At 44.1% G+C, this 27,235-nt stretch overlaps 9 protein-coding genes across 9 annotated transcripts; 2 read left to right on the forward strand and 7 right to left on the reverse strand.

The window, feature by feature from the left end:
- Positions 1-68: 68 nt before the first annotated feature.
- DFL_003216 (uncharacterized protein) lies at positions 69-1,588 on the forward strand (the record flags this gene model as incomplete). The annotated part of the gene is made up of 3 exons (XM_067632123.1): positions 69-373; positions 434-1,184; positions 1,256-1,588. The coding sequence occupies 3 exons, from the start codon at positions 69-71 to the stop codon at positions 1,586-1,588; spliced, it is 1,389 nt and encodes a 462-aa protein (XP_067490423.1).
- Positions 1,589-1,705: 117 nt separating this feature from the next.
- On the reverse strand, positions 1,706-3,433 carry DFL_003217 (uncharacterized protein; the record flags this gene model as incomplete). Its single annotated transcript, XM_067632124.1, has 1 exon — positions 1,706-3,433. One exon carries the CDS (start codon positions 3,431-3,433, stop codon positions 1,706-1,708), a length of 1,728 nt encoding a protein of 575 aa, XP_067490424.1.
- Positions 3,434-7,915: 4,482 nt separating this feature from the next.
- Positions 7,916-9,481, forward strand: DFL_003218 (uncharacterized protein; the record flags this gene model as incomplete). The annotated part of the gene is made up of 3 exons (XM_067632125.1): positions 7,916-8,095; positions 8,161-8,902; positions 8,961-9,481. The coding sequence occupies 3 exons, from the start codon at positions 7,916-7,918 to the stop codon at positions 9,479-9,481; spliced, it is 1,443 nt and encodes a 480-aa protein (XP_067490425.1).
- Positions 9,482-9,920: 439 nt separating this feature from the next.
- On the reverse strand, positions 9,921-10,960 carry DFL_003219 (uncharacterized protein; the record flags this gene model as incomplete). Its single annotated transcript, XM_067632126.1, has 3 exons — positions 9,921-10,022; positions 10,090-10,813; positions 10,890-10,960. The coding sequence occupies 3 exons, from the start codon at positions 10,958-10,960 to the stop codon at positions 9,921-9,923; spliced, it is 897 nt and encodes a 298-aa protein (XP_067490426.1).
- Positions 10,961-11,439: 479 nt separating this feature from the next.
- On the reverse strand, positions 11,440-18,086 carry DFL_003220 (uncharacterized protein; the record flags this gene model as incomplete). The annotated part of the gene is made up of 11 exons (XM_067632128.1): positions 11,440-11,890; positions 11,969-12,065; positions 12,173-14,845; positions 14,938-15,021; positions 15,118-16,593; positions 16,659-16,724; positions 16,810-16,869; positions 17,035-17,049; positions 17,118-17,348; positions 17,427-17,670; positions 17,736-18,086. 11 exons carry the CDS (start codon positions 18,084-18,086, stop codon positions 11,440-11,442), a joined length of 5,748 nt encoding a protein of 1,915 aa, XP_067490427.1.
- An 882-nt stretch (positions 18,087-18,968) lies between these two features.
- DFL_003221 (uncharacterized protein) lies at positions 18,969-19,693 on the reverse strand (the record flags this gene model as incomplete). Its single annotated transcript, XM_067632129.1, has 2 exons — positions 18,969-19,488; positions 19,557-19,693. The coding sequence occupies 2 exons, from the start codon at positions 19,691-19,693 to the stop codon at positions 18,969-18,971; spliced, it is 657 nt and encodes a 218-aa protein (XP_067490428.1).
- A 1,452-nt stretch (positions 19,694-21,145) lies between these two features.
- Positions 21,146-21,697, reverse strand: DFL_003222 (uncharacterized protein; the record flags this gene model as incomplete). The annotated part of the gene is made up of 3 exons (XM_067632130.1): positions 21,146-21,522; positions 21,570-21,602; positions 21,685-21,697. 3 exons carry the CDS (start codon positions 21,695-21,697, stop codon positions 21,146-21,148), a joined length of 423 nt encoding a protein of 140 aa, XP_067490429.1.
- A 1,066-nt stretch (positions 21,698-22,763) lies between these two features.
- On the reverse strand, positions 22,764-23,858 carry DFL_003223 (uncharacterized protein; the record flags this gene model as incomplete). The annotated part of the gene is made up of 1 exon (XM_067632131.1): positions 22,764-23,858. One exon carries the CDS (start codon positions 23,856-23,858, stop codon positions 22,764-22,766), a length of 1,095 nt encoding a protein of 364 aa, XP_067490430.1.
- A 1,768-nt stretch (positions 23,859-25,626) lies between these two features.
- Positions 25,627-26,466, reverse strand: DFL_003224 (uncharacterized protein; the record flags this gene model as incomplete). The annotated part of the gene is made up of 3 exons (XM_067632132.1): positions 25,627-25,831; positions 25,893-26,180; positions 26,276-26,466. The coding sequence occupies 3 exons, from the start codon at positions 26,464-26,466 to the stop codon at positions 25,627-25,629; spliced, it is 684 nt and encodes a 227-aa protein (XP_067490431.1).
- Between the last annotated feature and the right edge of the window lie 769 nt (positions 26,467-27,235).

The raw sequence follows: 27,235 nt of genomic DNA on the forward strand, positions 1-27,235 counted from the left end.
CCTCTTCTACCTCCGAAACCAAAAGTATCATCTCCAAGTTAGTGCTACTCTTTAAGCGCGAGCGCAACATGTTATCACGGACCACCATCCTAGATCTCCCCAATGAACTTCTACTTCCAATTCTAGAAGGCGTTGTGACGTCAATCAAGCCCCAAGAATCAATCCGCAGTGGCATCGTGAAGCTTAGTTGGACATGTCGCCGATTCCATCAGGTTATGCAATATTTCCTAGAATCGACATGTTTTGTTGGGATCTCAATACCGGGGAGGCAGCAGGAGAATACTACTGCGCCGATTACGGTCGGGAAGGCAGTTAATATTAGCTATCGGCTTTTGAGGTATAATACGAAAGGAGCACGGGGTCCTTTCGTCAAGTAAGCATTCATCCGCCCGAAAGCAAATTCTATGCCCAATCAAAATATTTATTTTTGTAGGAAGTTAGATATGTACGGAGGTTATCGAAAAACATATATTGAGTACCAAGACAGCCAAAAGCGGCAGCATATTACCTCACGGCCGAGCCGACGGGGTAGGGGCTCGCAAGGATCCGAGCTTGATATTTCAACAAAGATGTTAAACACAGTCTACGATAATGTTATCCGGGGATTCAAGAATTTGACGATTGCATCAATACAGAATACTCCGGATAGCCTTTTCGTTCACCTCATTCCGGGGCTACAAGCTATTCTAGCGCATTGTCCTCTCTTGGCTGACCTCAAACTTTTTCTCACGATCTCTAAGGAAAAAGTTGGCGATCTTAAAAACACGTTTGAAGAATTAGTCCATAATAGAGTTGCGACCTCTGCAAACTTAAAAGAACTCGACATACTGATTACAGAGGAGAACTTGGGGTCATGGGAAATCGTGCCGAAGGATTCGGACGACAATACTAGAGATCGTATGTATCCGATCGAAATACTAGGCAAAGTATTTGGCACTTCGATAGCTTCGGTTCGGACGCTCAAAGCCAGTTACATTGCGAACGGAAGTGGGCTGTATTCATTGTCCACTACAGATCCGCCGGAAAGATGGAATATGCCTGCGCTCAAAAGGCTACAGTTCCCTGTTACGAGTGGGACGACCTCTAGGTTCCTAACAGAATTTTGTGAAATTGACTATGCTCATGTACAAGAGTTGACCTTCAGCGGGCTGCTCGACGGTGATCGGGGACCGAATGACGATACGGTAAGCCTATATCACCACGATAACCTTTCTTCCTAATTAACTTATCTAACGTTTACTACCCGACCTAAAAGGCCGTAGCCTTCCTCCGCCAATTTTCAGATCTGAAGATTCTGAATATAGAAGCTCTGAACCCCCGCAACCTTCCCTGGGTGTACTTTATTCTCGATCTGAATTTTCCTTCGTTCTTCCCCGCCTTGAAGATTCTTGAAATTCGAACCAAATCATACTTTTGGCGCGACTTGCAGCCCGCCCAAAAGACTAAATTTACGATATCGCTCGAGAATTTCGCAATTAAGCATAATAACGAAAGAGTACAGATCGGACAGCATGAAATGAGTGCGAGCGCGCCATATCTTACTTCCTCTGCTGAGGTATTTCAGTTTTCAATATCAAGCAGGCGATAAAAATTCCTGCTGCACCTAAGGAAGAGTTTATATACAATGTATTGTATTGCAATCATGTTGCCATATGACTAAAACCCTGTCAATATACCCTAAAGGTTTAGAAATACAGTTCAACTCCTATCTCCACAACGCCCTCGTAACATCAAGTTTTGACATATAAGTAAAGAATTCCTCCCAACCTCGCTTTTTAGCCCAGTAACTGCTGGACTTATATTCATCACCAAGCCCTGTCGCCGATACCTTCCTAAGTCCGATCTTATATTCACAATTTTGATTCTCCCAAGGTCCGCGGATATCGATGCGGAGATACACATTACTCAAACTCTCAGCATCTCCTCTTTGTCCGTTCTCCTTCACCTGATCGACTAGAAAATCGATCTTTAAACTTTCCAGTCCCGTATTCTTCTTCAAAGAGTTTAGGAACTGCATTATTTCTTGTTTCGGGATGATTTGTTCTCTAAACGCGAACATATCGCAAGTAACGTGCCGCACTGTGGTAGCATTCGTTTTCAAGAACGCGAGCAATCCATCCACAGTTACCCCCGCATATTCCCCAACATCCAGTTTCTCAAGTCTGGCCAGCTGTGTATCCGTCGGGATCACAAATCCCCCTCCACGTGGTGATCGGACCTGTTTCTCAGGGTCACCACGTAACCTCCAGACTTTAAGTTCTTCTACATTCTTTAACATTGTAAGGAGACATAGTGATACCGGTGGTGGCTTTCCTCGAGTCTTGGCTTTTGGTTTTTCTGTTTTTTCGACTTCCGGTTCGACGGTAACTTGCTGTTCTTCGGGTTCCAGGCATAAGTCGAATCGTTTGAGATTTTCGAATGTGGCTTTGTAGTCGTCAACGTATCGGCAAACCCAGTGGTAATAAGCTTTTTCCCAACCCTCTTTACTCCCATCTTTTATCCTAACCTGCCATGGCTCGAATTTCGAGATCATTAATCCAAAGTTCCGGGGTCCCCATGAGGTATTCCCTACTCTAACTTCCGAGATCGTTCGTTGAGCTTGTGTAGCGCAGAATAGTATCGCTGGACAAGCCGTCGAGAGTAGAAATGTTGGAGTCTTTGGTCTTAACCATGAACACCAGGGCCATACCCCCGATTGTAATTCTATTTTTGGGTCGATATATAACAGTGCGTACAGATGGTCGTTATATTCTCTCCAGCGGGATAACATTTCCGAACGCTCCACCATTTTGGGATTCGTATGTGCGAATGTTAGAATGCTTAGGTTTGGCAGTGATCTAAACGCCTTTGTTATCCGCGTGAAGATCGTAAAATCATTTTGGTCTTCTTCCGATGTATCCACATGGGTTAAGAAATGGGTTTTGAAAAGACTATAGGTTTGATCGAGGACGGTTTCGTAGCTGATGGCAGCCCTTGGATCGACCCTACTGATTGCGGCGGATGGTCTGCAGGTTCTCGGCGATACCATACTATTTTGCCGTCGCATGTGGGTGCTAGACCAGCGGTGCAATCTGGCCCGAGCGTCCGTGGGGTATTCTCTTGCTTCGGTTACGCATGATCCTTTAGAACGAAGTCGAACGTTTGGAACACCGACGTCGAAGGTTATTTGTGTTACCCGCCCGGCGAGTATGGGATCTCGGATCAATCTTTCGAGTTTTTGAATGCTGTGGGAGCAGAGGTAGTACGTTTTCTCGGCGTGGATGAGGTTCAGTCGGGATTGTGGGAGTTTTTGGCGGATGGCGGTTGAAAGGAGTTGGAGTTTTAGAACGTCCTTGTCGGGGAGACGTTCGCAGACTTCGAAGATTATGTCGTGGGGAAGGGAGGAGAAGGATGCGGTTAAGCGTAGGCTGGTTGGAGATGATATGGCTGCCATGGTGATTACAAGGTTACTTTAATCAAGAATATACCGAACCCTTGTAATAGTCGAGAGCTAGGCAGTTTCAAATATACGATATATCTGGGGAATAGAAGGATTATAATCTTGAGCGTTTGCGGAGAATTTAAATCGAACCGAAGATTTAGAAAAGCACCGCGTTGTCTATAATAAAATGCAACAATCAATGTTGCCCTGAATTCGAAAACAATACAAAATGAAAAATTAACTGCACCTTCCTTCCTAGGCTTGTAAAGAGGGATGGACGATGGAAGAGTATATATAATTTTAGTCTCCCAAAGGAGTTCCCCCCTCTCTCCTATTCGACCAGCAACTAAGTATTTTCCGGATGCCGAAGGCTTCCCACTCGCATCTGCATCTTCCTTTCACCCCGTCACCCTACGGTATTTCGAAGCGCCCTTGGATATCCCTTAGTAGCTAGCGCGGCAGCAACACCTATTCCCAAAAAAATATCGATCGTGGTTCCTTTGTTGCTTAACTCGGTTACTTATTCGTTGCCACGCAAGCGTAGACGAGGGGTGCATGTATAAGGTCAGGTTCTGCTTCAAACTGCGACAGGATGAAACACCGAGGCGTAGTTTCCCACGGGATTGGAAGTCAATCAGTTAGACTGGAATATATAGTCCTAACCCCCCTTTTTAATAGTTCATTTCGGAACCGCAGTTCTGTAGGCTGTGTTATATTATAAAGTAGTCGATCGGACGGCACCATAATGCATTTTGTTTAACAAAAAGGTTTCTTTAAAAATCCGTTTCGAACTTTTTTTGGGTCCCTCAGGATATAATACTCCTATGAGCCTGCTGACGACATCTATGCGTATACACGACACGGCCTTCCTCGACATGTTTTCAACGATTTCTTTTCTTTTCTTTCCTGGGTGCGGTCCGAACATCTGCAAAGTGGCTGCTCCTTTGCCATATAAGCTTACTATTTTAGGAGAACAATGCAATAAAGGGGTTTATGCAGTGCAAGATACCGTCAGCGTTTAGGTGCGGATAAATTATTAGTTATTGTTATTTGTCCACTGCGAAGAAGTGACGGAAATTGGATATGGGTCTGCTCGCGAGGAGTACTCTGCTCGACTTTTGCCTGTGAACTGCAGACCGGTGCTTGAAGTCGTGGATTCGTAGGTTTCTTGGCATCGTAGGCGGCAGAATATGGTTGGTCTCCTCTGATGTCACGTGGTTGTGGCAGTTCACTTAATTTGTGTTGTCAACGTCCAAAATACCACAGCCTTGTCCCAGGCCGCAACACGGGAAAGCCGGAACCTCATGGATATTGATATACCCGAGCTACATTTTCACACTGCACACCTTGATCGGCATTATTGATTTTTAATTTTCTTCAGAAATTAGGGCACATGGAAGACTATCGGAAGGGCTCGGCACGCCGATATGGAACGGCATAATTTAAAGGTATCTTCTAATGAACCTCCGTGGTTTCTTGGATAATTTTTAGTTCACAACAACATGTATATGTATCGTAGAATTGAGAGTGACTGAAAATTTGAAGGCCTATAGAAAGCTGTGGGGAGAGGATTTGTGTAGTAGGCTTGGAGACTTTGCCTATGAGAGACAGAGGTGAGAAAAAGGTAATTACGTCCTGAGAAACGACGGAAATATATAGTCCAGACCGACTTGAAAGATATCAGTCAACATTGGTGCGGAGCGGTCGGATGGAGGCCGTCGGGTTAGAACGGTTGAATGGAGCTGTGCCCCACGGAAGACGGCGTGAATCGCATCTCGGTATGATAAGAAACGTCATTGTTGCCGTGGATAAGGGAGGCGAGAAAGTAGTTTAACAACACTCGACTACATCGAAAGCTCCATCTTCAGTACCGCCAGCCCCTCTCCCTTCAATTCATATTCAAGGCCACCCGGGTGTTCTTATCAGCTTTTGTGTCTATAAATATACGTCAGCTTTGAATCCGCCATTTTTTACAATGACAACCACCGGTTCATCCAGCCTCGAAGTTGACAATCGGGAGAAACTTCCAACCATAACATCCCTCCAAGACCTCACAATCATAGAATCCTGGAACTCAAAAACAAACATCCCAAAATACACCACATTCTACTATGTGACGAAGAAGTCTACTTCGGCGAATCGCCAAAGAACAAAAAAGACATTTCCCTCTCAGAATACAACGCTGCACTCAACCGCGCCAGGGACGATGAGATATATCCCGAAATTCCCAAAGATATCGAATTAACCATCGCACCCGATGGTTTATCAGAATCTTCAATTTTCGTCAAATTCCTTCCACTTCACCACATCCTTCATCTTTACATCCACAACCGCAATATCATTCGTTTCAACACTTGCGACCTTATATATACAATACCTATCGTTCTTCCGATCACCTTGAATATCCACGAAGATATATACGTGGTAATCCCAATTTCGGCTGCTTAAAAAGTCTATTTTGTAGGTTGTGAGGTTGTGGGTGGTGCGGAGTGTCCTTAGGAACTTTATTATTTGGTCATATCCCGTGGGTTGGGAGAGCCAGAGGGTACAGACTAATTCTTTTAATGAATTTTTATTTGTTGTTAAGATGGTCGATAGGCATCTGGTTCCATAGAAACGTAAATAGTTTCTAGCCTTCGTAGTTTGGAAAAGTGTATATTCAGCGGCAGTCTTTTATGGTTTTCATATCCATATAACCGTAGTGACTCCTTGATAACAAGTTCTCGGACATTATATAGCGTAGCCGTGAACAACGGCGAGACGTCATTTGTAGACGGTAGGTCTGGAAGTCGCTGTAGGAATATTTCTAACCGAGTGAGGGTTGAAAATGTATATTTGAAGTCGGAGATATGAGTACCCATATTTTTTCCAAATGTGTCCGAACAAGGGTGGCATTGAACGACACGGCTGCAGTCAAAGGGATCGATTATGTCTTCTCCACGACGGCGGGATTCCGTAATTCGGACCCTGCGATTTATCCGATAATTTAAATTCTAGAATACTTATATTAGGAAAAAAATTGAATGCCTGAGTGATAACATCAAAGTATGCGTTTCTGTTAAAATTTAATGGATTCTTAAATTCCGTAGTCGGGGCTGCAGGGTGTTTACACGGAAGCGGGTTTTTGATGTCTTGTTCAAGAATCTTATGAAACAGAAGGTTTTATGGCCTTTAATGGGTGCAATGGCTGGTTTTCCAACTCGTTTGGTGTCTTGGTGTTTCCATCGATCGGTGGCCCGGAGATTCCGTTCCCTGTAAATTGGCGGGAAGACCAGCATTTTGGACCTCGTGTGTTCATCATACTTCCGTCTTGATTTATCAAAGCCTTCTGGGCTGATGAGACCAACGTAGGTCGAATACTATTTGTTTTGTATTCTCTAATCGTTGCTCCGGACATGTTGCTAAGAGATGGAGTAATCTGATTGCTTCGATGTCCGTGAAGAGTATAGTGCGTTTCGAAAGGGGTTGTGGGATTTTTGTGCATGCATTTTTTGAGATGAGGCGGAGATCTAGAATTTCTAGGTCGGTCAAGTAGTCGGAAATTTCGTGGATTATATCGTGTGGAAGGTAGAAGAAGAAGGTGGTTTTTTGGGGCTGCATTTTGGATATTACGTATGTGGAGTGTACAATTTGGAGTACAAGGGGATGAGGCTGTGCGTAAAATATTGATCTCGATCGCAGAAGACTCGACTAGCTCAGCTCTCTGGTTATGAGATTGAGTCAGCTCACGATTATACGGCGAGCCAAAATACAACAAAAGATGGTGTTGTGACTAGACTATAAACACGCGGGATATCAATTCAGTAATCGAGAATGTGTCAAAAGGGACAAACAGCAGATATAATCGAGATACTTGATTATATTGCAATATATCATTCTGGCGGATCGACCAATATCGCTCTTATATTCCCTCCGCCATACGAATACAGCACACGTATAGTTGAGCCATGAATAGGGTGCTCAGGGACTTCAATTCTCAATCTTTTGAGAAAATACCGCCATATCACCCTGGCACATGAGCCCCAGTGCCCGTCCCTTGTAGACAAGCCTGAACAAGGATAGTACTCGGAGGTTCGTCCCCGGAGGTAATAAGCGGAAGCTAACAGTTCTTTCGAGATTAGTCTCGAATCTCCTACCTCGCCCCCACGAGGTAGCAGGGGCAAACCCCAAGATGTGTTGTGATGGAGGGCCAAAAGGTGTTGTCGATGGAGGGGCTTATCGATAGCGCAGAAAAATAAAAAACATCCCACCTGAAACTTTTTTCTCAAAGTTTTTTACATATTAACTTTTCTTATTGCTGTGCGGGAAGGCAAAAGGAGTTTCTTATTATGACTACGACAGAATTATAATCGAATTATATATTACTCATAACAACCGAACGATCCAGTCCAACCACAGAATATCCTCTTAAATACCCGCATCAGACTCAGTCTCCCAGTCACGACTGTAAACAAAGAACATTTATAGTTATTAATAATACCAGCCATCAACACAATGCCATTCCTCGAGAACGAACCACCTGCTCAGACCGAGGCCACCAATACCACCACCACCACCTCTGGAACCGATCTCTTCCAGTCCGTCGGTGCAGCTGCTGAAGCCACAGACGCTAGTAACGATGAAGACCGAGTCGTTGATCAGATCGAATCTCTTTGCATGAATTGTCATGAAAATGTACATTCCATTCTTTTCTATCCTGCATCTAGCAAGGAATGTCTCTGACAATATGTGGAAAACAGGGCACTACCAAGCTGCTACTGATCTCCATCCCCTTCTTCCGCGAAGTCATACTAATGTCCTTCGAATGCCCGCACTGTCACTTTAAAAACTCTGAAGTCCAAGCAGCAGGAGAAATCCAACCCCGAGGTGTAAAATACACCTTCCAAGTCGAAAACCCCGATGACCTCCAACGTCAAGTCGTCAAATCCGATAGTTGTACTTGCAAGTTCCCGGCTTTAGAACTTGAAATCCCTGCACAACGCGGACAACTTACTACTGTTGAAGGGTTGTTGAGAGGGGTGTTGGAAGATTTGGAAGTAGATCAGGAAAAGAGGAAGGATGTTGATAAGGAGAATTTTTATAAGATTGAGGCTTTTTTGGAGAAGGCGAGGAAGATGTTGGAGGAGCATAAGGAGAAGGGAATTTATCCGTGGACTCTGGAGCTTGATGATCCGGCTGGGAATAGTTGGGTTCAACCTATTATTGAGGATCTTCGGGGGAAGTGGACCAGAACAGACTACCCGAGAAGCAGAGAGCAAAACGAAGCTTTGTCTCTCAACCCGGATGAACAGCCTGCACAGAAGCAGGAAATATCTACTCTCAGCGCCGGTGACGATGTTCAGATCAACAAAGATGAAGTTTATAGCTTCCCGGCCAGCTGCCCAACTTGTACCATGCATGCTGTTACAAACATGAAGATGGTCGATATTCCTCATTTCAAGGAGGTAGTCATCATGAGCACTATCTGCGACCATTGTGGATGTATGATCTCCCTCCTCCCAAGCATTATTTATGACACAAAGCTAACAGAGAAAACTAGACAAATCAAACGAAGTCAAAACCGGTGGCGCCGTTCCCTCCAAAGGCCGCCGAATCACCCTCAAAGTCACCGAACCCGAAGACCTCGCCCGCGACATCCTCAAATCCGAAACCTGTGCCCTATCAATCCCAGAAATCAAATTAGACCTAACCCCGGGCACCCTCGGTGGACGGTTCACAACTCTAGAAGGTCTTTTAACTCAAGTTTATGAAGAACTAAAAGGTAGAATCTTCAATGGTGATGAGTCGGATAGTATGGATCCAGCTGAGAAGGCTAGGTGGGAGGGATTCTTTGGAGGATTGACTGCGGCTAAGGAAGGGAAGATTCCGTATACGGTTATTTTGGAGGATCCTCTGGCGGCGAGTTATTTGCAGAATTTGTATGCGCCGGATGTGGATCCTAATATGACTACGGAGGATTACGATAGAACGGAAGAGCAGAACGAGGACCTCGGGTTGAATGATATGGTTACTGAAGGGTATGAAGAAGACAAGAAGGGAGAAGAAGAAGGAAAGTCGTGATGAAAATTTGTGAAGAAATAAATTAGAGGGGATTCTCGCGGAAATTTTCAGAAAATGGATTCACCGGGGTTATTTTTTATACCCTTTTTTTTTTAAGGCTAGAGGAAAAGTTTATTGGGGTTTAGCGACGGCTTTGTATTAAAGAGGTTGCTAACTAGATTATATCGGTATTATAGCGACTGGTAACAATAAATTGTTCTTGCGTGGGGATATCTTTCTCCCACTAATTGCCCAATCACAAACTGTTCAAAGCATCTGTTGTCTAAATTAGTCGTGAAGATCAAGTTCTTATTAATGCTGCGCATGCGCGTATATGCGAAGGTCGCTTTCTCGACAGGTCTTTCGGAGGGTTCGGGAGTTGGTATTAGGAACTCTCGGTCCAGATAGAAATTAGAGGTCGAAGAAAGAAGATTGCTTGATTGGTAGATAAAGGACTGGTTTAGGCGACACCGGCAGGTGGCTCTTCATCGGCTGGGGGCTCATCTAGTCGTTGTAAAAGGTAATCCACTTCCACGTCCTTCGTCAGAGGAATCACGAAGTCCTAGTTACCCGCAATCCGTTAGCAAATCCCCAAAAACTCCATCCTACAAAGTACAATGTATACAAACCCTATACACCCTCACCACCGCCTCAACATCAATCTTCTTAACCCCCACATCATCATCCAACCCCCCTTCACCGGGCTTCAACGTCGGATCCCTCCCATAAATCATGGTCTTATACCTCAACCGTCTCAAAACCTCCTCTTCCACTTTCTTCTTTGTAATCCTATTCCCGATTTCCTCTGTGTTCTTCTCTTTAATCAACTTTGTAAACCCTTCTGTGTCGTCTAGGAACTTTGCCTCGGCTACAAATTTGCCGAAGTGTATTCTTCTTGATAGAGCTTGTAGGACGGCTACATCGGCTACTGCCGTTGAGCCATAGTTTTCCATTTGTTCGCCTCTGTCCCCTCCCTTTCCCGCGCCAGATTTGTTAACATCATCGGAGTTTTCACCCACACTCCTCCTACAAATAGCCGGTAAAATGCTATTAACATAAACCTCCTTTATCCTCGGATTGATATTAACATCATTAGGATGTAACAACTTCGGATACGCCAGTGGTTTCAATATCGGTTTTATCTCCTTCACAATCGGAAAAAAAGGGTATTCGTCTGGTGCTTGGTAACGGCGGACTTTTGCGTAGACGGATTCTTGTTGATAGAGCATCCAGTCCATGAAGGAACCTTTGAAGTCGGGGAGGGGGAGGGAGGGGGTTGGGGTGTAAATTGTGGGGTTTAGAGGGAATTGGGCGCGTTCGATTAAGTTGAAGATTATGGTGTCTTCTAGGCGGCTGGGGGGGGGGTTATGTTAGCTTTGGGCCTGTGGAGGTTGGGGGGCATATTCAAGAGAAATATTAGGTTACGGACATTAGTTGGTAGCGGATGTAGTTTAGATCTAAGGCCTTGGAAGGGTCGAGGAGGTCGATTGTAGAGTCCATTGTATCTATAACTCTCTATACGATATTCTGTAATCTGGATACCACGACGTGTACGAAGTTCAACTGAATCGAGTCGATCTGGTTAAATAATGTCAAGGGGGGATGTAAGTGCGATTAAAAATAGCGACGCGCGGTGATATGGAAATAGTAGTAACGGTAATAGCCATGGCTGAATTGGCTCTGTGGATGATAAAAGAGGGAGCTAATGTTAGCCGCCGGTGTGACGGTGTGCAGATGGTTGACTCGTGGTCACGGAGCACAAGGTACCCTTGCTTTACCGATCGGGCGGCCGAGATCGGAGATAGTGGAATGACACGGGGTCAACACATTGGCATACGATGTTATGTTTACTGGGTCCCGAGGCCCCGAGATGGACTCGAGGACCCTTCTTATCTAATATACTTTTATTGATTAACGATTGCAGTTTTCGAAGGCTATAGCACTACCGCTACTGATATAGCTATCCTTCGCTTGCTCCACTAGACGTATACTGCCCCGTATACCGCCTTTCGTTCTTCTTTCGGTTGCTCTGCGTACATGGTCTCGATTTCTTCAATAGGTGCTTCCCAATTTCGAAATGCGAAGTCCTCAGAGCCAAAGTTTACCGTTAGACTCACTTCCGACCCAGAAGTTACGCTTACTCCGGGCCTCCATCTATCTCTCTTGACAACTTGATAAATATCCCCTATTAACTGACCACCTTTTGTAAAATATATCTTTCCCGTGGGATAATCAAATCCTAACCCTATAGGGTCCATTACGTAGGAGTTCGAGCTTTCTTCGGCCCAAGGTCCAATATATACCTGGTTTGGTGGATCGGTGGAATTGTCGTGAAAGATTCCCTCGTAGGAAGCCCAGTAAACCGTCATTACTCGGTGTTCGGATAGCTGTGGTAAATCAAAGGGTGCAGACATCAACCCAATTCGAAAGCTGGTTTCCGGAAGTATTTGTTAGTTAGTCTATAGCCATAAAGTTGCTTTGAAAAGGTATATAAGTTGGGTCTCTAACAAATCACCGTATGTAAGAGATTTTCCTTCGAGCATTACTTCAAAATAGAACCGTGATGGCATTGGAGGTATGAGGTTGTCAGCTAGGTATTGTGCTTCTTTATCATGAGATGTCGTAAAGTTAGCTCATCCAAGGTGTGTTGGATATTTGATCCAAAGAAGTTTTTAAAAAATATTTATAACAAGGATATATCAAGATGCGTACCTGAGACCTTCGACATTCTTAATGTTTTCGTGCTGTCGATCATGTCAATCTCATCGCCATCCGAACGACACCAGTAATAATATTCTAGTGCTGAAGGTCGTAATTTCACATCGAGTGGAAAGTCCCCGCTTTCTTGGGATTCAATCCAAGTTCCATTGAAAACATTTAACATATGATACTGATTCCATCCGCTATCATCTGTAGAGCTTGGGTCAATCCCTCTCGTATCCAAAACTTTCTGCAAGGCCGTCCAACCCTGTTGTAGCGCGAGACATTGCAAGTTGGCGAAAAGTGTGCTGTTTTGGCTGGCTACTTGAATATCTCCGAGTAAGGAAATCAGAAGGTCTTCATCGGTCTTCATAGCTACGGCTTGGCTATCCGACGGGTTCTCCTTCGATAAACGATCCGTACTATGGGGGCATTTACTAGCTATCGCTAGCTCGAATGCCCTCTCGCCAATCAGATAGTGAATTGCGGGATATCCCTCCTCGGATTCGAGCCGCACGTCTGCATTATGCCGGGTAAACAGCCCAATCAGATGTAAATACCTCTTCTTTGCTGCCTCATGAAGAGGCGTGAAGCCACGGGAGAGATCTTTGCCGTTCAATAGAGATATTCGTTGCTCTTCATCGAGATAGGAAAATATTATTTCGACTATGTCTGACAAGTCCTTTTGCTCCTGATAGCATCTTAAACCCTCGCGACTCGTCGCATAGTGCAAAATATTTCTATTGTCAAGGTCGCAAGACAATAGAACGGATGAAATGTATTCGCTAGATTGATATCTTTGTTGCAGGATATTCAGAAATTGCAACAAAAACGGAGGCCTTTGATACTGGAAAGCGATGGCCAACGGTGTCGCCAGGGTTTTCGTCCGAGAGTTTAAATCAATAGAAGCTGATTCGAGCTGGCTGAGAATAAGTAGGTCATTTTCTACTAGGTCGTTTTTCCCCTTACAGTACTTTGGAACCTTTGGCTTCCTACGGATAGAAAAAGAACCGCCAGACCGGTACAGCTGGTCGAAGCCACGAGACCAGTCAACATCAGATTCTTCGGTCCCTTGAATGACATTGTTTTGAGCGCAGAGCGTATGCAAGGCCGTCTGGCCTAGTTCGTCGTCATCGTGAACGTCTGCGCCATTCCTGAGCAGCAGTTCTACTCCTTCCAAATCCCGGTTCTCAACAGCATATGATAACGGTGCTCTGCTTTTGTTATCCTGTGCATTGACTAACTGGGGCTGAATTCTATAGATTTCATCGAAGAGCGGTACTAGGCTATCAGGGAACTTCATTCCACATCCCTCGCCCTTCTGAAAGAGGGTATGCATGACGGAACGTCCCGACTGATCGACCTGGTCCAAAACTGCAGGTCTCCCACCTGTCAGTTTCTGAAAGAGTTTGAGCTGTCTGACCCGGGCTATAATGAATATTTTCTCGCGAGCGGCTTTGGAGGTTACATAACCCATATTCAACAATTCCTCGAATATATCCAAAACCATCGGAAGAGGTAAAGTACGCCGATCATTTGGGTCAGCGTATCGCTCGAACGCATCGACTATAGCCGAAAATAGTGCTTCGCCCTCGGTATCTGGATTCAATTGTGCACCCTTCTCGAGCAAGAACTTCAAAAATTTCCAATGGATGAGCTTGTAAGAATTGTTATCAATTCTCAAGATAAAGGCCCGGACGGCCTCAGCAAAACATTCATCTAGGGCGTTGGTAGTCTCCCCGCCCTGGGTTAGCCGGCTATTCGCATTTCTGAGCAGCAGTATGTCGAATATTTTGTCCAAAGTTGGTATCAAAAGAAAGTTATCTAATTTATCGGATGTCTGGTGAGCCCAATGGCTATCGACTAGGATACAATTGCAAATGGTCCGCATTGCAGATCGGATCCAACGGATTGGTGAATTGCTGATGAAAAATCGAAGCATATCTGACATTTCGCCGTCAGGTGTCGACGCGGCGGCAAACGAATATTCATCCGACTCACTATCTTCAGTCGATTCACTATTCTCAATAAACTCACTATCTTCAATCGCATCATTAAGCCATATTGCAGCGCAGACAGAGAGTTGGTTTACCGCGTGAAAGCCAGCCGAGGAGGATATAGAACGTATCAGATCAATGAGATTGCTTCTGTTGCTAGACGTGAATATTCTATATGGTTGGTGTATTATACTTTCAAATAGGGGACCAGATCCATGGCAATATAGCTCAATGAGATAGCGACAGCCATTGACAACGAGAAATTCAAGAGGAGACACCGAGCCACTGAAGGATTGGCGATGGAAGCCAGCGTTAGAGTCGTCGAGATCCCTTCGTCTGGGCGATGTAAAGAACGAATACCAAGCATTCCAAGGATACCAACTAAAATTGCGCTTTTGGTGCGTAAATTCAACAAATAGTTGTCGCAAAGCTATCCAATTCGGATTGTTTAATACTTTCTGTGGAGAATAAAATTCCTCGAGTGCCAAAAGGTGCTTCATTGTCTCCAAGATTTCATAGCGTGGTTTCGGACTTAGAGGGAGATCGCCTAGTTTCTCTCGGAGGTGAGGATCAGTTGGAAGAAGAAAACCCTGGTCCTTACAATATGTTTCCCACTTGATAATAGAGTCTTCTGGGGGGTCCCATGGTTCATGTCGATATTGGAAGTTTGGATTCGTTAGCGCCCGAACTATAGCCCTTGTACATCAATATTGCAATTGCAATAAAAACGCGTAGTTAGCGAAGGAAAATATTTAAATAGCCCAACGTACATGTACTTACGGCAATCTAGAACAATCGCTAAATGAGATTCCTCCGCATTAAAGAGCTCCGAGAGTTCATGATGTCCGGTGGGTATATTGGCCGCTGCAGGCATCGAGTTCCAATAATTTCAGAAGTCGGTATGGGATCATGTAATCATTAAGAGCTATCAAAAGATAGCTGAGCGGAGTTAGAGCTTACCGGGAATCTGGACTTCGAAAACGAAATTCCCACCAATCGAATTTAAAACCTTAGCTTGCATTTCGCCACTCGGTAAAGCCTTCTCGAGATTCAAGGGTTTCTTAACCCATTCCCGGACGGACAAATGAACTGTGATAGGCTCAGTTTCTTCGACGAACGTAAAGAAATCCCGCCCAACTACCCGAAGATGGTTTATTGTTTCTCGTATTTCGGGGTCCTTAGATAGATCAGAGAAATCGTAGACACCATACGCTTCGGGATCTCGTTCGGGATCCCGGTAAACTCCTCGATAATGTTCTGCGATTTCAAGAGCTGTGATGTCCGAAAATGACCAGGCAACCCATCTTAAAGCGAATATTATGAGCAGCCGTTCGCTAGCTTTCATTCCTTCGAGTGATCGGCGATAGATTTCTTCTACGCTTGACGGTAGCTTTGCAATTCTTGTTTCCAAGGTCATCCTTGACGGCTCTCGCAAGTTAGCGACGATCATATTAGCATACGCGAAGTCCCCTTCCACCTTCCTTTGAAGGCTGGGTAAATATCTCTCTGTTTCGGCTCTGATATCTGCTATGTTATTTTGGTTATTAACCCTTGTTAATATGATTTCTTTTAGTTTGCTTTGGAGGAAAGTGTCCATCTCCTTTTCAGTGTCCTTCGGGACAAGGGCTAGCATTCTAAACGCCGTAATTCCACCTCTTACAATCTCTTTTTCTATATCGATTTCCTCCCGAACCGATATAAGAACTTGAACACATGAATCTTCCGCTAATACGAGATTCTGGAGGTGCTGTAGTAGCCCAGACTCGCTTCTGTCCTGGCATTCATCGATAGCATCGAGGATCATATAGACCCGAAGACCAAGCTTCGACGCGATCTTGTTAATGTAGTCCCGAATAGAATCGCATTTTCCCTGGTTCGATGCCTTTTTGTACTTCTCGATATCTTCAATTGTTTTGAAGCCTATTATGTCATTCAACAACGGGCGAGCATTATCTCGTCCTTTGACGGCCTCGAGCAACTGAAGAATGAGACTTTCAAACGCTCTAAGACTAGACTGAAGTTCGGTATCCCCGAGTTTGAAAAAGAAGCGTAGCACAACCTCTTTCTCGGGGTCGATGTGACAATCAACTAGGTTATCGTGGACTGATAGCATAGTCATTGTCTTGCCGTGTCCTTTTCTTCCGGTCAGACAAAGCACTTCCCTCTCCCTAGATTTATCTCTCCATTCTTGGTAAGTACTATTTTCGAGAATCCAAGATTGTTTTGTGAGGGCGCCATCTGCATCTTTCCGATTCTTTAGCCCCAAGAGGAAATTATCGAGAGCCGAAGAGGGTTGCAAAATTTCGTGATATCGATCTAGAGCATCATGAGGACTTTTTGGCGCCGCGTTTAGATTATCAAAAATGGCTTTAGTAGCATCCTGCAGTTGAGCACCCAAAACTTCTATAACTTTCTCGTTGCCTTCTTTGATGCCCTCTACATAGATTCAAGTCATTAATTGTGTTTCCTACTCCATCAATAAGTGTCAATTTATATAGTACCTCCGATCTTTTGCGTGCTGGTTTCGATTGACTCTATCACCGTCTCAGTGCATTCTTTAATACTGTCTATAAACGCCCAGTAATATCAAGATCAGTACGGTTCACCTTCGCGGCAGCAACATGCAGGGTCGAGATAGAGAGGCTATTATACCTTGAACTTGCTGAACTCTTTGCGATATACGGCCCTCGGTTTCTCGCAGCAGATCATTCACTGCCCCCTCGTGGGAAAGATTTCTTAGATTAGTACTTGTATAGAGTGATGTTTTAGTGTATTCGAAATATGCGCCTCCGTGTGCATAGCCAAATGTCGGCTATGTTATATATGTTATCGTAGTGTGGTGGTATATGACAGTGTAATTTAGGTGGTGTGACTTACGTTTATCACCCATATCTGTTAGATTCTCAGGGATTAGATTAGTTAATGAGGTTATATATGTGGGAATACTGTTAGAGAAATACCTTGATTATGCGTTAGTGTGGCCTCCTGGAACAGGACATGACATAAATTTTGAATCTCCCCATAGAGGCCCTCGATTTCTTCATGTTTTGATTTTATGTCCCCTATAATTGCTTCTCTAAATTTTGCTCCAACGGTCTTCGCAGAAGTTTTAATTTTGTGGCCAGTTTTCGCTACGCCTGATTTGAGCTTTTCGCTCAGGCCGTGCGTATGGGGAGTCGAGTTGGAGGTTTCTAAAGAATTAGATCTTTAGCTCTTCGTGATCCAACTAAACTATCAGAACATTATTGATTAGAAATTAGAGATTGAACCTTTGTCCCATTGAGGTGAGAGATGATATTGCGTATGCCAGCTGAAATCGAAAATTGCACAAACAAGGTCTTGCACCTTCTCAAAAGTTTTTTGTTCTATTGATTGACATTGCGCTACTCGAGGATCGCGATGTACGCTCTGTAGATACCTTTTCTCCACCAGGAGTGAAAATAAAGTAATGGTCACGATACTGTCGAATGCATCGACAATGATTCTGCAGGTTAACAAGTCATCCGACACAATCTATGATTTTAATTGTTGGCTTTCATTGTTAAGCGCTTTGGTTTGTCAAGCCCTATATCACTTACCTTGATTATCATTCCGAGTCCCAACCAAATTGCGGATACGGACTCCGGCGCGCAAGACAGCAAACCATCCACGGCGTCCTTGAAGGTATTTAGAGTCTCGAGAAGGCTTCCAATTTTGTTCTGTCGTTCTTCGCCTCCATATTTGTCCGCCGCTAGAGATTTGATCTCCTCACAGCTATTAAAAGCTTGATCGAGTGGGTATTTCTTGAAAAACTTCTTTAAGCAGTCCGTCTGTTGATCTTCAGGGATTTTTTCTTTTTCTCTTATCCTCTTTTCAAACCTGTCGCGACCGAGTCTCCAGCATATTGATGTCCCGACGGTGACCTCCTGGGGTTCCAACTGGATTGTCATCTTAAAATCGGATCTCGAGATCTCAAATCATATCCTATATATATAGTCGAGATTTTTCGACTAAGCCACGCTCTGCGGCTGTCTCGCATCCAGACCTGGTCCCCCCAATAGGTCCAAGCATAAACCTTTCGGCTCCTCAATAATTTCGTGTGCTAACTAGCCCCTTTACCTGACTTTCCCTTCACCCTTTTCTAGAATTCTCTGTATTCCAAAATTTAATTGTCCCGTCAGAGAGTTTTTCAATTGGGTCTAAACATCGAGATTGAGGTACCTAAGATGACACCGTGGTAAATTTATAGAAGAAACGCAAATTCCACGGCTGTGACAAAGTTAGAAGAGAAAACTCGAAGGCATCGTCGTTAACGCGGTTTGGGGGTCTGCGTACGAGACAAGTCGGAGCCCTAGCCCTTAAATATATATATATATATTTGAGGGTATCGATAAGCAAAAACCGAGTACTTACTATGTAGCCAGTTTCATTTCTCTACCGTGGAGCTCACGGGCGGGGTAAGAGGCGCTGGCAGGGCTTAACTATCCTGGCCTGGCTTGGATCCTAGATGTGGGGTAGAGCGCTATAGCTAGCGATAATTAGATAATGAAAATAATTCTAGTTGCATAAAAATAATATTTTTCAATCGCGTTAAAATCTCCCAGACAATGACGCCGTACTGGGATATATGCATATATCTTAAATCGCTGGACAAATGCATGCATGGCGGCTGGCCCTGGTAGTCCCGGCCATTGCATTGAATGGCCACGACCGTGGCATATCAATAGCAACGCAAAGGAAATCCAAATCCAGAGGCTCAGTAGAATACGGAGAAAGGAAGAAGAAGATAATTTACAAAAAAAGAGATTTATGAAATTGGGGTAGAATTAGTACTAACGCTGACTCCTGGTTCGCTTCGATACCGGTCTATCGTCATTATCTAGAACCACCCTACCTGAAGCGTAAATATTCCTCCTAGTAACAAGGACCCTTCCCGCGCCATTGTATTCATCGTCAACGACAATCTCTCCATTCCGAATAGCCTTTATTCTCTCCCTCCTTTCAATCCTTTCAACAATTGCCAACTCATGCATCTTAGCTCTTAGCCGAATAATCTCTTTAGCCATCTCATCTTCCTTTCCCTTAAGTTGCCGCTTCAACTTAAGATCCTTTAATTTAACTTTTTGGTTCTCCTTATTCCTTAACGCACCAAGTCTATAATCCTTTAAGATCTTGCGGTTTAGTCGAGCCTTCCAGTTGCTCTTCCGCGAAGACGACCCAGCTGTAAATGCAGCACCAAATGTGATATCGGCTTTGCTCTTATTCACAGGTTCTGCTGTGTTTCTTGGTATAGAAGAACACCTGCACTTTTCATATATATCACCGCAACGGAAACAAAAGTTCGTCCGACAGCTTGTTTTTGAATGTTAGCGAGATTCCTGCGAAGTGCTAAGTGGATGGAGTGGGTGTGAGAAACTCACAGGCATGTCATGCTATTGCACCCCGAAACTCTGAAAATCAAGCGACTGCACTTCGGACACTGCGTCCACCCCTCCTCCTTAGCAAGATCCCTCAATTTCTCCGTTTCAGGGTCTTCCGGACACAAATCATTATGCATCTCCTTGCGACAAGTCGTACAAGTCAGCTTATCGCAATTAATGCAATAAGCCGCATCTCTCCCAATATCGCTTAGATAAATATCCCCTTCGCAAGAAAAGCAAGAAATAATCTTTGACGACTCATGCGTACTCTGAAGTTTCAAAACTGCATTTATTTCTTCGTCTGATAACACAAATGAAGTTTCTGACAGCGGAAGAACCTGGCAGCACTTCGCCGGGTAAGCGGTGGGGTTATTGATTACATATTGAAAGTTTTGGCGCAAACAATTGCGACAATGTCGATGGCCACAGCTTAGACGCTGAAGCTCGTAGCCGAGAAAGCTGTCGCCGCAGATGGAACATTTACCATTTTTTTCACCGACGAAAGGTCTTTGAGAAACTTTCCTGTTAGATATCCAACGAAGGGCGACGGCATAGGCATGTATGGTCTGTCCTGCTTCGGCGGCTGTAGCTGGATCCTTGCCTAGTGCCGATACCCTTGCCGTTCGCGAACGCATAACGATGATAATTAACTTTAACAGGGAATAAAAGTCGTTTAACACTGAAACTAGGGTCGGATTAAGACCAGATTTGAGCTAACGCAGGATCTAAGGGATAGTTCTGTTATCCTAAATTAGAATATGGAAAGAAGAGAAACATCCGGGGCTATCAAAGTTTTTGAGTGCATATCTGGACGGTTTTTATATTTTGAAAAAGTGCCATCCGTATCACTCCCGCAAATTCAAAACCACGCGGGAAAAGCCGGTCTCAGCTGGATCCTGCGGCTAACTTCCATACCAGAGCATCACCGAAGATCGGCAGATCTGAAAGGAACCTTTGAAACAAGGATCCATCCAGTATAGTCTACCACTAATACACCTGGACAACTTGGTCTCGTGGCAACACACTGTTCGTTAAAAATCCAACGAGTAGACATTGTTCGAAGTCTAACATTAGCCCCGATCTTGATATTCCCTGCATATGCTTCAGATGTGTATTATGATTTCTTCAACAAACAGAAGCAATTTCATTAATAATTGAACGATTGGATATCTTTAGAGCCGACGTGAAAATATAATATAAATACATCATCCACTATATACAACTTCGCGCAGAGCTACCCAGTTTCCAAAGTGGCTATAGAACGCAAAGATTATGTATCGTCGACATGAGAAACACTTCAGTAGGGATAAATGAAAGAAAAATATTGGAGAATAAGAACGTGAATATCGGGGAAATAACGGTCGTAAGAAGAATAAAATGCGCCGTATCGGAAGTTTTCCGGAATTCCCGCAATACGAAGTATCGAAATACTGTGATTAAGATAATCAAGATGGTTTCTTCCGCCATCGCTAGGTTTTCTTGCTGAACCAAGTAGCTATCGAGTTCAAGCTTGGTCTTAGTCTTTGAAGTTTAGTAAGAAGTCGCCTTGCTAAAAAAAAGATTACGACATCAGCTGATTAAATTCACGACTAATGAGTAGAAACTAGAAATTGCCATTTAGTATACAAACCATGTAGCGTTAGAACAAGGTATCCTCCATGGATTAGTTTGCTTTCAAGGGGGTCTTCGCTTATTTCAACCGTAGCTTTCTCGCAGTCCCTAGCAATCTTCAACTCTAGGAGGTGGGCTCTGAGGCGAGCAATCTCGTGCACCATTTTCAAACTCTCCTCGGGTTTTTCCTTAGCGGCTATGATCACATCTCCAAGATTGATAAACCCCTTTAGTTTCTTGACCGTATGTCTCTTATATGCGAACAGAAGCTTTTTGTGCTCCCCTTTGATGGGGCCGGTAGGTTCTTCGCTCGCGGGTTGGAAAAATTCTCCGAAGGTGATTTGTTTCGGCGTCACTTTATCAATGCAACGGCAACCAAAGCTATCGGGGTGTCGAACTGACTCTCCGCACTTGCAACAAAAGCTTTGTCCACACCTGTTACGATATCTGTTAGCTAGATGGTCTATCAAATGGGATGTTCTCGGTTGCAGAATTTACAAAATTGCGAGATACTTACTCGCAAACGACATGGTTGCACCCTCCACTTTTTTCTATGATACAGCTACACTTTGGGCACTGGTTCCACTTTGCCTCTCGGACGGCTTTCTGAAACTCCTCTGTCCCTTGGGACTGCGGACATACATCTCTGTGCATCTCCTTTCGGCATATTGTACATGTAAGCCTATTACAGCTTAAAAAGTACGCTGCAGATTCTGAGATTAATGTATTGGCATCCAGTGCAGTAGGCACATGGAATAGCCTTTGTTGATTCGTGCCGGGCCTTCACCACGAGGAATTCTTCAATATTTTCTAGAGATGGAACAAATGCGGTACTCTCAAAGTCGAGGGGCTCACAACAACGTGGTGGGAACCTAGCGGGGAACTTGATAACCGTCAGGTAATTTATAAACAGGCAGCCCTGGCAGTGAACACGACTGCACGACTGGGTTACCATTTTATAAACAGGGACGGTCGATTCACAGGTGAAACATGTGGTGCATTTTTCCTGAGGATATGTTGCAAGTGGCTTTGGGAGTAAATCCGGACCGATATCTTCCGGATCTTTCGAAGCTTTCGCCGTGGCTCTAGTACGACCCTTCCAGATTCCTGATTTTTTTAGTGCTAGCACCTTGGGTCGAGATTCTTCGGAAACGTCGGTTCTTCCGAACTGCTTCAGCCCATTTGAGATCAACTGCCAGTTGACTGATCTGTTGCTCAAGGGTTTTCTTTCGTATTTGGCGAGCAACTAACTTTGAAATAATAGCTTTAGGCTTCGCTGGAAGCACCATAGTGCTTAGGGCCTAAGATTGTCGTCGACGTTCGTTTCTCGATAGCGATTGAAGAGGGATGGGCGTTGATTTCGAATTTTTCTAGGCCAAGGAAAGACAAAAAACAGAGTGGGGTTGATGTGCCTCAATATCGCTCTAATTTGGGTGCAGTTCTACTTAGAAACAAGGCGACAGCCCTGTCGCCAGGCGATATTGATCGGCGGATTCGATACGCAACTAGGAGGTTCTCCCACATTGCCAAGGATACCCAGTACATTGTTGATGATACTTTACATGAGAGCCAAGAAATCCACCTTTCGTATATAAATTATTCAGTTCCTTCAGCTTCTTTGTTCCATTTGGATATTCCATTGTTGATAGATATCACAAACTCGGGGTCCAATGCATCATCTTCAAACCCAGTTTCAGGTTCCCACTTAAACCATTCCTCCACCCGACTATCGACTCCTACGAACAGCCCCGAGGCTACATCGAGTACTCCAGATGGCTCCCTTCTCTTGGGTGCTCTATAAAACACTTTTGCACCGCAGACCATGCAGAACTCTCGAATAACCGCACCGGGGGTGCTCTCATAAGACTTCAATGTACCCTCGTTAAACTGCATCAGCTTCCCGTCCTTCCAGAGAACATTTGCTTTGGGGACATATATCCACGGGTTGATTTCAAAACCCGAGCATCGTCGGCAAGACTCGCATGAACAAATGCTAGCTCTATATTTCTTCCCGGTTAGCCACCAAAAGCCATCGTTTCTATCCAGTTTATTCGGATCTGGCCCCGGGGTGTGGGGATTTGGCAAGGTAAGGTAGAAGTCCACGCCGCCACAGTGGCATCTGCATCGTAGCTTTTCGTCTGATTCGCGAAATTCGTTCGTTTCCGTTGCCACTATAGCCTTTGACTTGGCCATGTGTTCTTTTATCGTTTCTTCGGCGACTGTCTCGATTTCTCCGGTTGCCTTCCGGCCGTTGGTACGGTAGTTTTTCACTTTTCCCCCCTTATGCTGGGTAAAGAATGCCCCAAAGCCTCCATCGCCCGTATCATCAGCCCAGATATTCAATCTCTCCAGCAAGTCCCCAGTTTGGTCCACAATTCCGGTCATGGCATCCCAGCAGTCGGATTCGATAGTGCAAATATGAGCACCACATGTTCCACAGAAATATCTGGACAGGTGTTCAGATGTCTTGTACTCGACAAGGTTGGATACATCTGGTTTGGGGATTCCTAATGAGTTTGGGAAGGATATGGAGCCCGCAGCCAAATTTCCGGTTGTATGGCGACAAGTATTACATTGACAAATAGCGGAGCGCAGTGGAAGGGCGGATTTGGGGATTTCGATAGTGAAATGGTTGGATTTGCAGTGACAACGCGCGGTCAGCGTTATAGTGTTGCAATTTGGAGCAGCCATTTCTCAAGCTTATTCAGTTGAAACTTTCGAAATATAACAATGCTCAGTTATTTCAAATGGAAGATTGGGTGGGCTGTAATATCGAGAAAGCGGGATGGCACATTCGGCTAAATCTAGGATTCTTTTGCAAACTTTATATCCAGTTTCCAGCGAGGGCGCACGCGTGGCCTCGAGATCTCAACGATCTCATGACGACAGATGCCTGCAAAAAACAGGCCAAATTGGGAAGGAGACTTTGCGTAACGTTATAAGGTAGATGTGATTATGTAATTGCTGACTAATTACACTTGTATACTCGACCTAACTGGGAGCCTGAAGGTTGGCATGAATAGAACTCATGCATGATGATACAACTGGTTTTGGAAACACTCGAGCACGGGGCTTCGATACTAAAAATTTAAACCTCGGTCCTAGCGTGTATATCCGGAAAATACATCCACAAGGATCCATTCCATCATGTCATTTGCTTTTCTCTGACTCTATCCGCTTTCCAGCATATCGACCATCCCTCTTTGCCAAATACTCCCTCAATACAAACCCAAATGTAGAAACGGTAATTAAACTAGCGCAATAATTGGAAATAATCAGTGTTTCCTGGCAATTAATTTAATACATATACTCAAATAACTTACTACCAAAGAACCGAGCTACTGAAAACTTCATCCCAATCCCAAATACTATTCGGTATCTTCGTAACCATCATTCCAAGAATAAGCGTTGGGACATCTCTTATCCCTTGTGCGATGACCATCCACCGCTGGATAAATGGGCGAATATTGAGGAAGACGCCAACGATCCAGAGTACCGTAACAAGAATTGAATAGACGCAGAAGGCGAACGCAAGGATATGTTTCGACTTCATTGAAGTGCTAGGACTGGCATATCTCTTAGCTCTTGTCGTCAAAAGAAATGAGCAGGGGAAGATACTATGGAAATATACATACGATGAGAGTACTCGGGTGGACTTAAAATCCAAAAGTTCAAGTCCATTATGACAATGATGCCATAGAGTTGGAATAGAAGGGCCAGGGTGATAAGGAAGCGATATGGGAGACTGAGAATCCATCTTATCAACCGCCCTCTAGCGCTTATAATCACCTGGCTGACTATATCTTGCACGTTTTCGCACATTTTAAAGTTGTAATGGCCTTTCTAAATAATACGACCTGTAGTTTACGAAGTACTGATATTGAAAGTATTTGTTCATTGGCTGTGGGCAATTTATATATACAGTGAAATTGATGTATTAACTTTTCAAGATGTTATAATCTGTACACGGTGTCTCTCCCCTCGACCGAAGAGCGGGATGAGTATAGGAATACGTATCCTGTAAATGTAAAATGCAAACCACCAACCGAAAGATGCTAAGATTGCCATACTCTTGTTCTTTAAGTACGACGAATCTTTAATTTATGTTAATGGGGGCCTAGCTTGCATTGAGCCTGTGAATATAAGTTTCCAAACTTGGAAGGTGACACACCACGAGACGGCTTCAAGATGTGTCAGCCTGTGCACAACTACAGCCCTGAAAAATCAAAAAAAAAATATATATATATATATTTTTGAATAAATATAAATTGGCGCAATCGCCATCACTTCCGGAATAAAAACCAGGTTTCTCGATAAAATATCAGCAGCTTTCCTATAAAATGGGGTGCTAGTCTGAACAGCGACAACAAGGTAGAACGATTCACAAACTTCATGCATTTAAATTTCAAGTATAACCCTCGCAAGCGTAATCCCACATGAAACAAATTGAAAAGAAAGTTCAAGCCATCTGGTCATGGTCAATCAACAATGGCGTCTCCTCAGCATCTTGTTCATTCCCAATCGTCGCAGTTTCTCCACCCTCACCACCATCCCTCCCCGCCTCCGTACCCTCCTCACTCTTCTTCCCCCCAATCTTCAACAGCTTCACAATCTCCTCCTTCCTCTCCCTGATAAAATAAATAAACATCCATACCAGCGACCACCTAATATCAAAAACCATTAGCAAAAAACCCTCGAGCGGGATTAAAAAATCGGGAAACTCACAGCGCCGGCCCAAAACACACCACACAAATCACACATGACACAATAAACTCGAACAAATAAATCCCATAATACCCTCCATTAAGTGCATTCCTAAACTCACGAAGAATGTCCGGTGTTGCAAAGATCATGAATAGTACTGACGCCAATAGACACGGAATTGATCTTGCTAATTCGAGGAGAATGAATAAATTATCGCGAGGGAGGGATTTATTGTAGTAGATGCAGAAAAACCAGATTGTGGAGTTCCAGAGAAAACCGATTGCGTAAACGAGGGCGAGGAGGTGGAAACTAGATGGTTAATGGAGAAGTTAGATGATAGCTTCCGGAGAGAATAGAAAGGCTAAAAGACAGGGAGGAATGGTAAAGGAAAATTCGGAACTTACACTTCAATACTAAATGAACTACCACTATTATACCCATTACTTTGAAGGGCAATCATAGTAAGACAAGAAACCCCAATACATGCTTGAAAAATTAATCCGATGCCCAGAAGAGCTCGGACGAACTTGGATTTATGAAAGATAGGGCTTTCATCTTCATCCCGTCGTGGAGGAGTAAGTGGTTGATTTTCCATGGCTATTAATATTCGCGAGATGTATAAACCCATGCAAATTTAATACGGCTTATTCGAAAATCAGTGTTTAAGGATCCCGAATGGGGGGGCCCGCGGTTATATAAACTTAGAGGGCTGGCCTGATTTGCTGATGTAATGCGGCACGGTAGTTGGAAGAGGAGACCGTGGCAGAAAGAGTGGGCGTTATACGGCTGGGAGTCCAAAAGCGTAAATTCATATATCGATCCCGCAGGCCTGTTCAGCGGATATGTTGGTTGGCTTTTTAATTATAATATGGGATCCTGTGAGGATCGATTCGATTTAATCGGCCCTTAGCTTAATCAAAGATATCGAAACCATCCAAAGCATTCGGGAACAAAAATGTTTGGAAATTTACACCGACTTTCGATTCCATCCGCGATTCTTAAAAATAAACGCGGGGTATCGACACATATTACGTCTCCGTCAAATGCCGAAGTCATAAACCATTCGATACGAGAAGACTCGGGGTTAAAAGTCATTAATATTCTTGGCATTATACTTCATCCCGCTCCTCCTTCAGCCCCTTGTGGTATTTTACAGTAGCAACACTCCAAGTATTACGTGACTCAATTCAATGATAACACCTTTTCAAGGGCACAGGGCACCATGAAATCATGAAGCCACGTAAACAATAACCGATAATCAGGAGTACATTCGAACGAAAGGAGAGAGAATTAGCCTCATGGAGATAAAAAACAAAAACAATTGGAAAATGAGAAGGACACAGTATTCAACAGGATCGATCAAC

This window comes from Arthrobotrys flagrans (genome assembly GCF_004000055.1).
Source record: "Arthrobotrys flagrans strain CBS H-5679 chromosome Unknown unitig_0, whole genome shotgun sequence".
Classification (NCBI taxonomy): Eukaryota; Fungi; Ascomycota; class Orbiliomycetes; order Orbiliales; family Orbiliaceae; genus Arthrobotrys; species Arthrobotrys flagrans.